Source organism: Vanessa atalanta, chromosome 7 (assembly GCF_905147765.1).
Source record: "Vanessa atalanta chromosome 7, ilVanAtal1.2, whole genome shotgun sequence".
Lineage (NCBI taxonomy): Eukaryota > Metazoa > Arthropoda > Insecta > Lepidoptera > Nymphalidae > Vanessa > Vanessa atalanta.
The window spans coordinates 4,703,535-4,716,056 of NC_061877.1; the positions used below are offsets into that span (position 1 = coordinate 4,703,535).

The 12,522-nt window shown below is 35.9% G+C and overlaps 1 protein-coding gene across 1 annotated transcript; it reads right to left on the reverse strand.

Moving 5' to 3' along the window:
* Positions 1 to 481: 481 nt before the first annotated feature.
* Positions 482 to 12,181, reverse strand: LOC125065262 (tubulin-specific chaperone D). Its single transcript, XM_047672779.1, has 18 exons — positions 11,638 to 12,181; positions 11,277 to 11,436; positions 10,738 to 10,861; positions 10,029 to 10,279; positions 9,497 to 9,651; positions 8,793 to 9,000; positions 8,426 to 8,667; positions 7,755 to 8,024; positions 6,844 to 6,982; positions 6,057 to 6,239; positions 5,485 to 5,721; positions 4,840 to 5,115; positions 4,365 to 4,512; positions 2,558 to 2,798; positions 2,077 to 2,245; positions 1,838 to 1,977; positions 1,396 to 1,548; positions 482 to 824 (listed from the first exon to the last, which is right to left on the reverse strand). The coding sequence occupies exons 1-18, from the start codon at positions 11,995 to 11,997 to the stop codon at positions 702 to 704; spliced, it is 3,579 nt and encodes a 1,192-aa protein (XP_047528735.1). The 5' UTR covers positions 11,998 to 12,181; the 3' UTR covers positions 482 to 701.
* Positions 12,182 to 12,522: the final 341 nt, after the last annotated feature.

Genomic DNA, 12,522 nt, shown 5'->3' on the forward strand with positions numbered 1-12,522 from the left:
TACCATTTCAGAAAATGGAGGTGAGTTAGACACGATGTATTCTTGTGGTACATATGAATTTATGTGAATTATAACTCATATCCGTTTACTACAAACTTTCTTTTTGAATGATTCCTTTATTATGGTAAAATTAGCTACGAGACGAAATTCAAAATTGTCCCTATAAAAAACGTATCTTAAGGTTTCAAGTCGCATGTCACTGATGACGTAAAACTTGACTCATTTCATTTCAAATAGCTCGTTACACCTAACTCCAAAATGACGCTTATTGATATACAATAACGATAATTAACGGAGACAAATGTCTCAACCCTCGAAAGTGATGACGGTGACACTAATTAAGTCTATAAGGTCAGCAGCACCTACAGAAATAAATAAAAATATATACGGATATATTTTGTATTTGTTCAACTTTAATGAAGTTTGTATCAATTATTATTAATAATAAAGTAGTATTGTACAATTGTAAATAAAAGAATCGTTATAAGAATAAGCATTTTATTTAATTGTTACATCGTGTATGCATTTAATTTGCCTCGACAAAGACGTTAGTAAAAACAAAAATAGTGCGTATTCAGTTAATATCATTAAAATTATTATACCGTTGTAAAGGCACGAAGCAACTAATACTCTTCTGCTAATCTTCGAAGCTATCAAGCTATTATATATCAATATAAAAAAATACATTATAAAATCATAGGTTAAGGTGCCTTCTGCTTCATCACTGGACGTTTTATAGACATAAGGTCACAAATCTCATTTCTTATCGGCCTTAACTCGCTAACATCCTTTTCCCAATCAGTCTCAGCAAGGATTGTCATAACCTGAAAAATAACATAAACATAACATAAGCAGCCCGTAAATGTCCCACTTCTGGGATAAAGGCCTACTCTCCCTTTGAGGAGAAGGTTTGGAGCATATTCCACCACGCTGCTCCAATGCGGGTTGGCGGAATACACATGTGGCTGAATTTCGTTGAAATTAGACACATGCTGGTTTCCTCACGATGTTTTCCTTCACCGCCGAGCACGAGATGAATTATAAACACAAATTAAGCACATGAAATTTCAGTGGTGCCTGCCTGGGTTTGAACCCATAATCATCGGTTAAGATGCACGCGTTCTAACCACTGGGCCATCTCGGCTCTCAAAAACAAACATATATTAAATCAAGCAAATATTTCCCTTCAATTTCATTCTGATTTAGCTTTTTAATAACAGTAACAAAAATAATTTGTATAAAACCTAACATAGAAGGCTGAAGAATGACCTAAAAGAATGTCAATTTTTTTTAATATATTTTACTACAGAAATTGTATCGGCTTTGGAGTCTAACTTGAATGAATTTATTGATACTGGAATACAGATTATGTATAATATAGATTATAGAGTATACCTGGTCGAGGTTCTCTTGCGGCAAGTCGCACACGTCCCCGTAGAGCGTAAGCGCTTCGTAGAGGCGGGCGGCGGCGCAGCGACGCACGTAGCGGTCCGCGTAGCATACGTAGATGGCCAGCTGACCCAGCGACAGCCGCCACGCGTCACGCACCTGCACAGATGCTCGCACGATTAACGACAACGTTACGTGACACCTTTCTTATAATTGAGTCGGTAATCAGGTGACATAAATAAATACTACATACGTGCAAGTAGGGTATATTTAGATAACAAGGCAGTTCTGCATTACTTTTGAAATCAACCTACTTTAAACAGGCTATTAGAGTTAAAATATGAATAAATTTAAAATAATATACCAGAGATTATACTAACCAAAAACGTCGTCATTTCATGAATACAAGACACGTAAATATATGTAATTTAGAACTTTAAATATTCACCTGAATCAGTTGACACAGAACGTTTATAGAGTCCAGTAATTTATAAATATTTTTTCCACCCCTTAGTTCCAATTGCAAATACTTCAATATATCTTTTGCAAATGTCGATTCTGGATCATCAAGTATCGGCGATACAGAACCTAAAATTAATTGTATTTGTAAATAAAATAGTCAAAACAGTTGTTGCAAGGATATTAATATCAATTTGACCGTAAAATTTAATTGAATAAATGACTCACCAGAACTTAACAATCTATCTAAAAAGTTGAACATAGGTCCAGTGATCCTTTTGACGTGTAAGTTGTCTGCGAACACTTGTATTATAGTATCACAAATACTCTTCAGCGTCTCTTTGTCGTCGTGTAGTGTGTTCAAGTACGAGAATAGAGACTGTGTAGTATGTTTGACCTGGAACATATAAAAGATAAAATCATTTATACATAATAAAAATAGTACGATATTGTACTTTATGTCTGGTTTCCAAAAAGTATTGTTTTTGCAGCAATTAAGCTGAGATTACGAGATTAGATTGGTTCAACGGCAAGCTTACGTAATTACAAGAAAGAACACCAAGTCATCACTAGTATGGCGGTGCATTTACATTGTACTGAATAGTTAGTGTCGCTATTTATAGGTAATGGCGATGGTAGCTACTTACCATCAACGATCCTATTTGCTTTTTTATCCCATTTTTACGTATGAAAATTTACCATTGCTTACCAAACTCTCTGTCAACTCTCCGGCACTAACCACCAGCCCCTTGACGACGTGATAGCGATACTCCGGGAAGGCGAGCAGTTGCACGAAACGTGGCATGGTGTGTCCGGGGAACAGCCATAACACGACGGCAGAACTTTCGCTGGTCTCCGCCTCCTCGTGCCGGGGTCGCATCTCAATTTCCTCACAGGGGAATATGCGTTTTAACGCCTCGTGGTGGGGTATGTTTTCGATCGGAGGATCGCTGGAATTTAAGAAAGAATTAATTAATTCAAAATATAATTATATTTTATGCCATCATTATCATAATTTATCTATTTTAATTAATTTTGATCACATATGCTATTTAGACTAGCCATGCCATTACATGCACAATTGTGTGTTCAAACCCAGCTACATTCACGAAAATCCTTTCGATCGAATATGTATATTTATGTATTGACCTATAGATTTTTTTCTGACATAAATAATCAATTAGAATAGGCTAGTTGACAAAATTTGGAAATTAGTTTAAAACTATAGCTTAGCATCTATTTCACCCCAAAAATATACTATTTTAAGAAAAATAGGTTTTTGATGTTAGTATTTTGAGTTTTTAGAAATGAACTTGAAATTGACCGCGAAAAAGGCCAAGACTGTCATGGCGTCTTGAATGACGTCACACCTCGCGAAACAGCCGTGTTTGTGTATGACAGTCAATTGTGTTTTTTAATAAATAATGAATTCCTCGTATTATAAATACTGTATGGTGCCCCAATGTGAAAGTACAACGATAAAAACGCCAGACAAATTATTCATATACGTACCAAACAATAAATAAATACGAATTAAGTGGTTAAAAATGGCATGGAGGCAAGATGCTCTTATTTTGTCAACTACTAATTCTATTTCTGTGAAGATCATTTCGATGTAAGTATTAAATACAACTTGATATATCTATTTATAAATGTATAGTAAAAGAAATGAATTTAGCAAATATAATATATCACACATAACCTATAAAATGTTAGGACTAGAATAGGATTTTATGTTTTTTTTGAGTTAAAACATTATTTTCGTTTTATAAAATGTAATAATTCAAACTCTTCTTATTTTTTTAGTTGCCAAATGATATGACTAATTAAACAGAGAATCATATTATGGGTAAAGACACAAGTGCGCATGAAACCAGGTTGTATACCAACGAAGTTCGAGTGCCAAGAAGATATATGTTGAAAAAACAAAGTTTGTCAATAATCGCAGAGTGTTTGAAAGATCCAGAACCAAGTAGTACCCCCAGTTTATCTGCCATAATGATAATTGATAGCAACAACGTAGCGTTCCGCGCTTGTTTCGCGAGGTGTGACGTCACGCAACTCTGATTGGTGTTTAATGTCACGTGATTAAATGCCTCATTTTGTCGATTTTATTTTCCAAAAATATAATTAATCTTTTATTATTTTTGTAGAAAAGTTGTTTTTTTATTTACTAATTATCATGGTTAATCATTAGAAACTCAAAGCCATCCGATTTATTATTAGTGGAAACAAGCCTATTGTAAATATATTTAATAAACATTCTGATTGTGACGATAGAACATTCAGCTCCATTGGAATGATGTAGTCAAGCCGATTTTCACGGCGGCCAAATGTGGGCATCAACCACCTGTGTTGACCACCTATCTCTATTTGGTCACTCTCATAATCTGGCAAATCCGACATATCATCACATCGAACACCAGGCTTAACGTGCACGACCTGGGTTTGAATCACGGGATCTGGCGTTATATGAAGCCACTGGACCGACGAGGAGTCAGCTGTAAGACACTAACTTGTAGAGCAGCGCCGTGAAGACGCGGCCGGCGTGCGCGCGCGTGCGGTCGATCTTCTCGACGGCCTGCTGCGCCACGCCGCGCAGCACGCACAGCGTGTCGTGCGCCACGCTCCGCCGCGCGCACTGCCGGCACAGCGACAGCAGGCCTGCGCAACCCACCACCAATCATGCATGAATTACAATCATTGACACAAATTAAAAGCATTTAGGTAACATAAAAGATGATCTACTGGTGCGCGTGTAGATCAGCTTCTTGCACTTTCAAAAGAGGCGTTGTTTAACTTTCTAATAAGTTTAACAATCAATTCTAATAACGTCGACTTTCATAAGATTATTTCCAAAATATTATTTAGAAAACAGATTGTACAAATTATACATAGTTATTTTGCGCGACTTTGAAAATAATTCATTAAGCTTTATATTGCTGAATACATCAATTTTATGTTCTACAATGTACACAGCAGATAACTTACCGGTCATGCTCGCCTCTCGCACCCACGCTCCGATATCTCCTCTCATATCCACGGTGTACTCGGAGAGGCACTCCAGCAAGGCGGCCCGGATGTCCGGCACGAACTTGTCGAGTCCCCCGCCCAGGCCCAGCGTCTGGCACACTTCGGTGAGCCCCATGACCGCGTCCCGCCGAGCCTCGGCCCACTTCGACGTGCCCTCGGTGACTTTTGTGGCGTCTATTAGTGATTGGATTACGAGTTGCATCTGTTCCTCGAGAACGAACTTTGGCAATGAACCTGCAAGTATTCAATTAAAGACCTTATTAGTTATTAACATTATACATATTTATAATATATTTATACATTGTTATAATATATATAATAAATATTGCTGGCGCTTTTATTGTTTTGCCTTTTCGAATATTAGTTTTTCGCATTTCCTAACAGTTTTTTTTTTAAATTTTTTAATCTATCCTTATTTATTTCATGGCAACGGGGTAGATAAAATTGAAATTTAATGAATCTATTTTATTTTTGAGAAGAAAATATACCAATTTGCTTTCGATCGTTTCATAAAAAATATATTATATTTTTGGTTTTATTATTCTTTCGACAGTGTAATATCGTAACCACTTTTTGGGGAGTAAACATAAAAGAATAATTTACCTATAGCGCGAGCATATCCCATCCTTAGCACGAGTCCGTTTACACCCGTGTTGCTCAACTGCTCGCAATATCTCTCCACGAGCTGCATCCTCTTCTGTTTAGCGTTTATATCACCGTACTGAAGATTATCATCTTGCAAGTATTGCTCAAACAATGGCGACAATGCCTCGATCGCTTTTTCGCGTATCGCTTGAACCTCATGAGCGAGACATTCTTCGATGAGGTTCAACCATTCATCTAAATAGATCAACGATAAAATCATTATTAAATATACAAGCATTACCGTTGTTATTGTTTGGTATAATTCAACAAAGTTGTATCTACAATAATGTAAATATCTCAGACTTGAGAATAAACCGAATTAAATTGATGAGAGCTAAATCGATACCTGGGTTTAATAATGAGTAAGAAAATGAAATAAGTAGGTAAAAATAAGTGTGAAATTAATATTTCAAATGACTAACGATCCTAAATCCATTTGTCGAAATGTTATACTCAGTTAAAATAAAAAATATTTGTTTTTGAAATGTCATCGGCTCGGTTTTGACGTGACAGCGTCTCGAAGTCCTCACCGACGGTGTCCCCGCAGTGCAGCGGCGCGCCGGCCCGAGCGAGGCGCGCGGCGCAGTGGCACGCGGCCTGGCGCATGAGCTCCCCGCCCAGGCCGCGCAGCAGCTGGCGCGCGCGCAGCCCGCCCGCCAGCGCGCGCACCGCGCCCCACGCCGCGCCGCCCACCAGCGCCGCGCCGCCGCGCCCTGCGCACCGCGCACGGTTACATTCGATTGCATTACTTGGATATTATTTAGAAAACGGTAACAATACTCTAGTTTACGACTAGAGCACGAGCCGTTTTTTCCTTTTCACTGGTTATTTTCGTTTACGGGAAACACGTGTTAGGTAGAAGTAATTTATCAAATTAAAAAAAGCATTAGCATTAGCAGCCTGTAAATTTCCCACTGTTGAGCTAAAGCCCTCCTCTCCCTTAGAGGAGAAGGTTTGGCATATTCCACCACGATGCTCCAATGCGGGTTGGTGGAATACAAATGTGGCAGAATTTCGTTGAAATTAGACACATGCAGGTTTCCTCACGATGTTTTTTTTCACCGCCTATCACGAGATAAATTATAAACACAAATTAAGCACATGAAAATTCAGCGGTGCCTGCCTGGATTTGAACCCGAAACCATCGGTTAAGATGCAAGCATTCTAACCACTGGGCCATCTCAGCTTTCTAAATTAAAAATAGTCATCATATTTATTTAAAATAGGTCAATAAATTGTAATTTAAGTTTGCAATGTTTCGTTCAGAAACAACGGAATTTAAAAAAAAATGTTAAAAAGATTCATCAGTAAACTCACCATCCGGCAACACAGTTTGAGATAGTGCGTGTATCGCTTCTCCTATACCTAGAATAGCACCATGCCGTACGTTGAGATCTATAGATTCAGTCTTCTTTATTAATTTGGGTAATATTTCTTGCGCCACGTATTCCGGTGTCTAGAAAAAGTATTAAGTACCATTAAAAATAATTATCATTACCGTTTAAAAATAATTTTACATAATTAAAGCAGAATTTCTAGAAAAATTAAGATGATAAATTATATTAGTAAAATTACAATTTTTTTACTTACTTCACACATCACTGTTTAATTGTAAATAAAATATAATTGATGATAAATATTTAATAAATAAAAATAAACCTAAGATCTTAAATCTAATACAGCTAAACTATAATATTTTAATTAAATAATAAATGACATTGACAAATTCCACAAATAAAAATAAAAAAGATATGGTGGCCAGCTTTAACAATGAAAAAATATATGTAGTTTTCATGAGATTTCTAAGATACTTAGTATTGGTAGATCAGAACTAAGACTATTGTAGAAGGTATTTATAGTTTTATCGCTATATTATAATTTTTGCATACACGTGCATTTAAAGATCATTTTAGTGTAAGATAATAATATCATCTTTATTTGTACTATTTCCCACCCAGTATTATTCGAAGGTTGACCGCGATAAATGAAATTATTGTTATATAATATCTATTCTAATAGAATTATGCGGAAAAAATTGTTTTGTTTGTTTGTACGCGCTAATCTCTAGAGCTACAAATCGAATATAAACAACAAAAAAAAAATTGCATGATATATCCGAAATATTGAGATAGGCTAATTAACATCTCACTACAGCCCACGGAGTCGAAGCATGAATGATTGATTTAGGTGAAACCACGCGAATTAGCTACTATAAAATAAAGTATTACCTTATCTGTTAGCTTATTAAGTGCCTTTGCAGCAAGTTCCCTGATGGCGCAGTCCCAGTGCTCCAGCTTGAGGTCCACAAGGTGGTCCAACAGCGGACGGGTGTATTCGGGGTAGGTGGCTACGTAGGGGGCCACCACGAGGTAGGCGTGGGTCCGTGGCCCCACTGATTGGAAATCAGCTGCCGTCAGCACGTCGATGCCGTGCGGGAACAGTCCGTGACGGCCCACGTTCTCCTGGTAGGCCGCAGACGCCGCTCGCCGACAGTTTATCTGTAATGTAGATATTTCAATACTTACCATTATGGATGCACAAGTACTAGAGATATCCTCGTAATTTTATCTTTTTTTTACATTTACTGATTAAATTATGATATGGATATAATTAAAATTAAGGAAAATTTAATTTTATTAATATTGCTGAACTTTCAAAATAATACTTTTTCCATGTTTTTTTGACTTAATTGCATATACATATGTATTATTATGTAGGTTAATTTAGGTATATGTATTTACATGTATTAAGTATTAAGGTTTAAAGATGAAGAAAAACCTTTGTAAATTGCTTTGCAAATTTTATCGGTGGGATTCTGTATAAGGTTACTGATGGGATATCACATCGGGTACACAACCAGGCATTTAAGAGAAGCGAGTCTACAGTCAAGATTCCTCACCTCTCTGTCGAAGCAGGCGGTGGCGATGAGTGCGTTGGCGAGCGTGAGCGCGTGCGGCGCCAGCGCGACGGCGTCGTAAGCGCGCGCGATAGCCCAGGCCGCGTGGCACGCCGCGTCCCGCGCCGCGCGCCCCCCGCCACCGCCGCCGCCGCCCGACGCGCGCGGCTCGTCCCGCGCCAGCGCCGCCGCCGCGCAGCGCACCGCCTCGCTCAGCTGTCGCGGAGATATCAGTCCCCGGCGACCTTTTACAACCGTGTTTTTTGAAATAAACAACTAAACTATTTGAAAAAGTTCTCAGTTGAAACGGTTAACCGCTAAATACGAGTAGATTGGTATTAAATTAGCTTCGATATTTTAATCTACCGACCCAGCTCCGCGAGCGCCATGCAGCCGCCGTGCCACGCCGTATCCCGCTCGTTGTCCGCGAAGAGCGTGAGCACGCTGTCGCACACGTCGGCGGCAGCCAGTGCGGGCAGGCGCGCGCCCAGTCGGCCCACGCCCTTGGCCGCGGACCAGCGCACTACGGTGTCGTCGTCACGCAGCGAGCACAGCAGCAGCTCCACTACATCTTCTACCTGTCTAACGAGAAACGCCTTATAAAAAATATATTATATATATTTTAACGCACTTTTTTATAGGATAAAACTTTGTAATAGAAAACCTTTGGCCAAAATTTGCTTTACGTTTTGCCGAAGGTGGCCGAAGGCAATGGTTCGGTTGAACACCATATATATATTAAATTTTTTTAGATATAAAATATTGGAAAATCAGTAACTTTAAATAAATAAAATCTATCATTCATTTTACAATTCCTTTGATAATTTTCTTAAGTTAAAGTCAGAGTATAAACTACGTAATTGGGCATAAATATTTCTTATATAAATAGAAAACCCTATTTTCAAAGCAAAACAAATTTTACAAACTATTTACGCAAGATTTTTAAAAAAACTAAATTTTTATTTCGCCTTAGGCTTTAGCAAATTGATTTTGTATTGCAATTCTAGTTTTATTCGTTAAATTTAAGCAATATGGCAAAAGGAGGAAAAATAATAAAAGTATAAATTATATAACCTCCTGTGGTATATCCTGATCATCATCATCAGGTGGAGTGGTCATCGGCTCTGTATCACCCGCAGCGGCTGTACTACCACCTAGCGTTACAGTCAGAGAACGCGAACCACGCGTGTACCTCCATGAAGCAACACGTGGACGAAGGAATGTCAGACCTAGATTTTTTATCACAATAAAAAACTATATTATATAAATGCATATATTTACTGTCTATTCACTTAATCTTAGAATTCGATGGGAAGTCAAGATATGACCTGAAATACCTACAGGACCAATAACTCAAGATGCTTTTAGATGCATGGGAATTTAAACACTATTGACCCTTATTTTTTACCGAGAATTTCTTAATAAATTCAACTAACGTTTATAATTACGAAAGCTGGAGTTGGAGTTAAGAACCTCTGGGTCTGCAGCCATTTAACCTAGCCACTAGATCGATAAGGGAGTTAATAGTATATCGAGCAAAAACAAAAGATAATGTAATATTAAATTGAACCTTGATTGTAATGGGTACAATTAAACTACGCCTTACCTATTCTTTGAACAATTTTCACACCATACTTTCTAACTAACATTGCATTGTGTTGCTGATAATTTTGTGTTGTAACCCACTCCAGTAACTTGGGCGTGTATGGCAGCAGGTCATCCCTCTTCCCATGTTTGAGTACTGCTGCTACAGTTGCTAACACTCCATAATAAATTGTGTCTTCTTCTTTTATATTGGAATGTAGATCACATGCCCAATCAAAGAATGAATTCATGTACAATTCTTTAACATCAGACCTGTAATTCATATAGATTTTATTTTACAATCAGAATCTATATGAATGTAATTCATATAGATTTTATTTTCATCCAGTATGCTTTTGATTAATAATTTAGCAAGATTTAATATAAATATTGTATAATCTTTCTTTCTTGTATATTTAAAAAATACATTAATGAATTTAGGAGACATCCAAGGCTTTAGTCAAATATGCATGTAAATGCAGTTACTTTCTTATTTGCATGAATTCAAATAAATTTAACATTTCTTCTCATGTGGGTATTGTATCAAAAATATGTTAATAAATTGACATCAACATATTTAGGATTTTGGATTATTATCTACTCAATAACTGACTTTGATTATTTAAACTGCAGTATACCTTTATAGATTTTAGTAATTTGAGATTTGGTGTATTATTTTACTGTCTCATTCTGTCATTTTATTATAATAACTGTAATAACATTAATATTACCTTATTAAAAACTTAGATGCTAGATATGCACTTGCTTCAGCACAACTGTCTTTGCTCATGGCATATGTCTTACAAATGTTAAAAATTCTTTCCATAACAGTCATTTTTTTAGAAGTTCCAGCACCTAAAACAATTTATATATCTGTTTTTATTTTTCCATTTAGAACAAAATCTACAAAATATAAATGATGCAGCGGTGGGATTTTAACAGGCAGAATATATTATAATAGCATTTCTGTTACCTTATTAGTTTTGCACCAAAAACAAAATAAAAGTATTGTGATTAATAATATGTATACAAAAAAAAAAATACTAAGAAATGCAAAATGAATAAACAAAACAAAATGAAGATCCACATCTTTCGGTTAACCAAAAGGCTTTGTTCATTGTAGGTACACCTATCTACCAAGTCCTTTACCAAAAGCCATTATAATTTGTGTAACATTATAAAGGAATTAAATTTCCAACATTAAATTGAGAGGAGTTAAGGTTTACCTAATAGAGAAATATCTTTGAGCTATATTATTTAATGATTGTACCTGGTTGATCAGGAGCAAAACCATCAAGTCGGCTCATGTGAAATGGAATAATGACAACAATTGACAACCACAGCAGCAATACAAATCTGCTTCTCCAAGTTTCCTTGTCATTGGGATCTTGTGCCTCAAGATACATAAGAACAGTTAGCAGGTCTGAAACCTATACATTAATTCAATTTAAATAAGTTATAATTTAAAAATTATTTATTTATATAAATAATAGTAAATAAAAAAAGTAAACATAATCATATTGTAAAATGTATATCAGGTGTGAAATAGTAGTAGAACTAATTTTATTTAGCTTCAAATTAAAAGACATAAAATCGCAGTTAATGTATTTAACAATATGAAAAAAACCTACCTCATGTGGAAGATGCCTCACAACAACTTTATATCCTCTGACCCTTATAATTTGATACATGTAGTTGAATGTGGCATGCTTTAACTCAAAAACGGAATCCTTATCCTTAATTATAGTCATAAACTTAGCCAGGATTTTTTCCAAATGAGGATCGAGTAAGTGCGGTTGTTCATAGTATTGTTTAAGTATAGTATACAGTTTGTCATACTCAACCTCCAAAGATGATGTGTTATATATATTTTTTACATTGTCTATCATATTTAATACATCATCAACTTCTGAAAAGTGTTCTAGGGCGCAGCCTAGACCAATATTGTCACAGTCGTCGTCTCTGTTCAAATCTGCGTCGAGTGCCACCATTTTCGGTAACAAATTGTTCAATTTTAAGAATATAACAATATTTATTATTTTCTCCCTGCGTTATTTTTTTGTTTTAAATAGGAATGTATCCAAATTGAAAAAATATTTTAAAGTTATATAGATTCGTCGGCTACTATTATGACAAATTCACGAATCATAACAAAATCTCTAATCATGAAGTCACCAAATTTTTCGTTTATATAAACGTCACTCTTGAATCTTGAGTAATTGTCAAATTTGACAGCTTGGAATTCTATATAGTTTTAAACTGTTTGAAACTGATGTTTATGTTTATAAAATATTTAAGAATATTATCTTTAAGCAGACGTATCAGTACAAGCAATAATCTGAATAACTTTGTGCTTTGTTTATTTGAAATTATCTTAATAGTTGTTGTTATGTATGTCAGTCCTGTATTTCAATTAATTAAAAAGTTTATTTTGTAATCAAGATTTGTTTTTTATTTTATAAATATTTTAATTATTTCAAACAAGTCAACTATTTTATTACAAATTATATATAATT

What these genes read in the sequence shown, in the direction of transcription:
- LOC125065262 (XM_047672779.1), bottom strand. Translation starts at nt 11,997, where the DNA reads ATGGTGGCACTCGACGCAGATTTGAACAGAGACGACGACTGTGACAAT. An exon ending in TTTTGCTCCTGATCAACCAG is followed by an intron (nt 10,862 to 11,276) that starts GTACAATCATTA and finishes AAATTGTTTTAG; the next exon opens with GTGCTGGAACTTCTAAAAAA. An exon ending in GAGAGTTGACAGAGAGTTTG is followed by an intron (nt 2,246 to 2,557) that starts GTAAGCAATGGT and finishes TATATGTTCCAG; the next exon opens with GTCAAACATACTACACAGTC.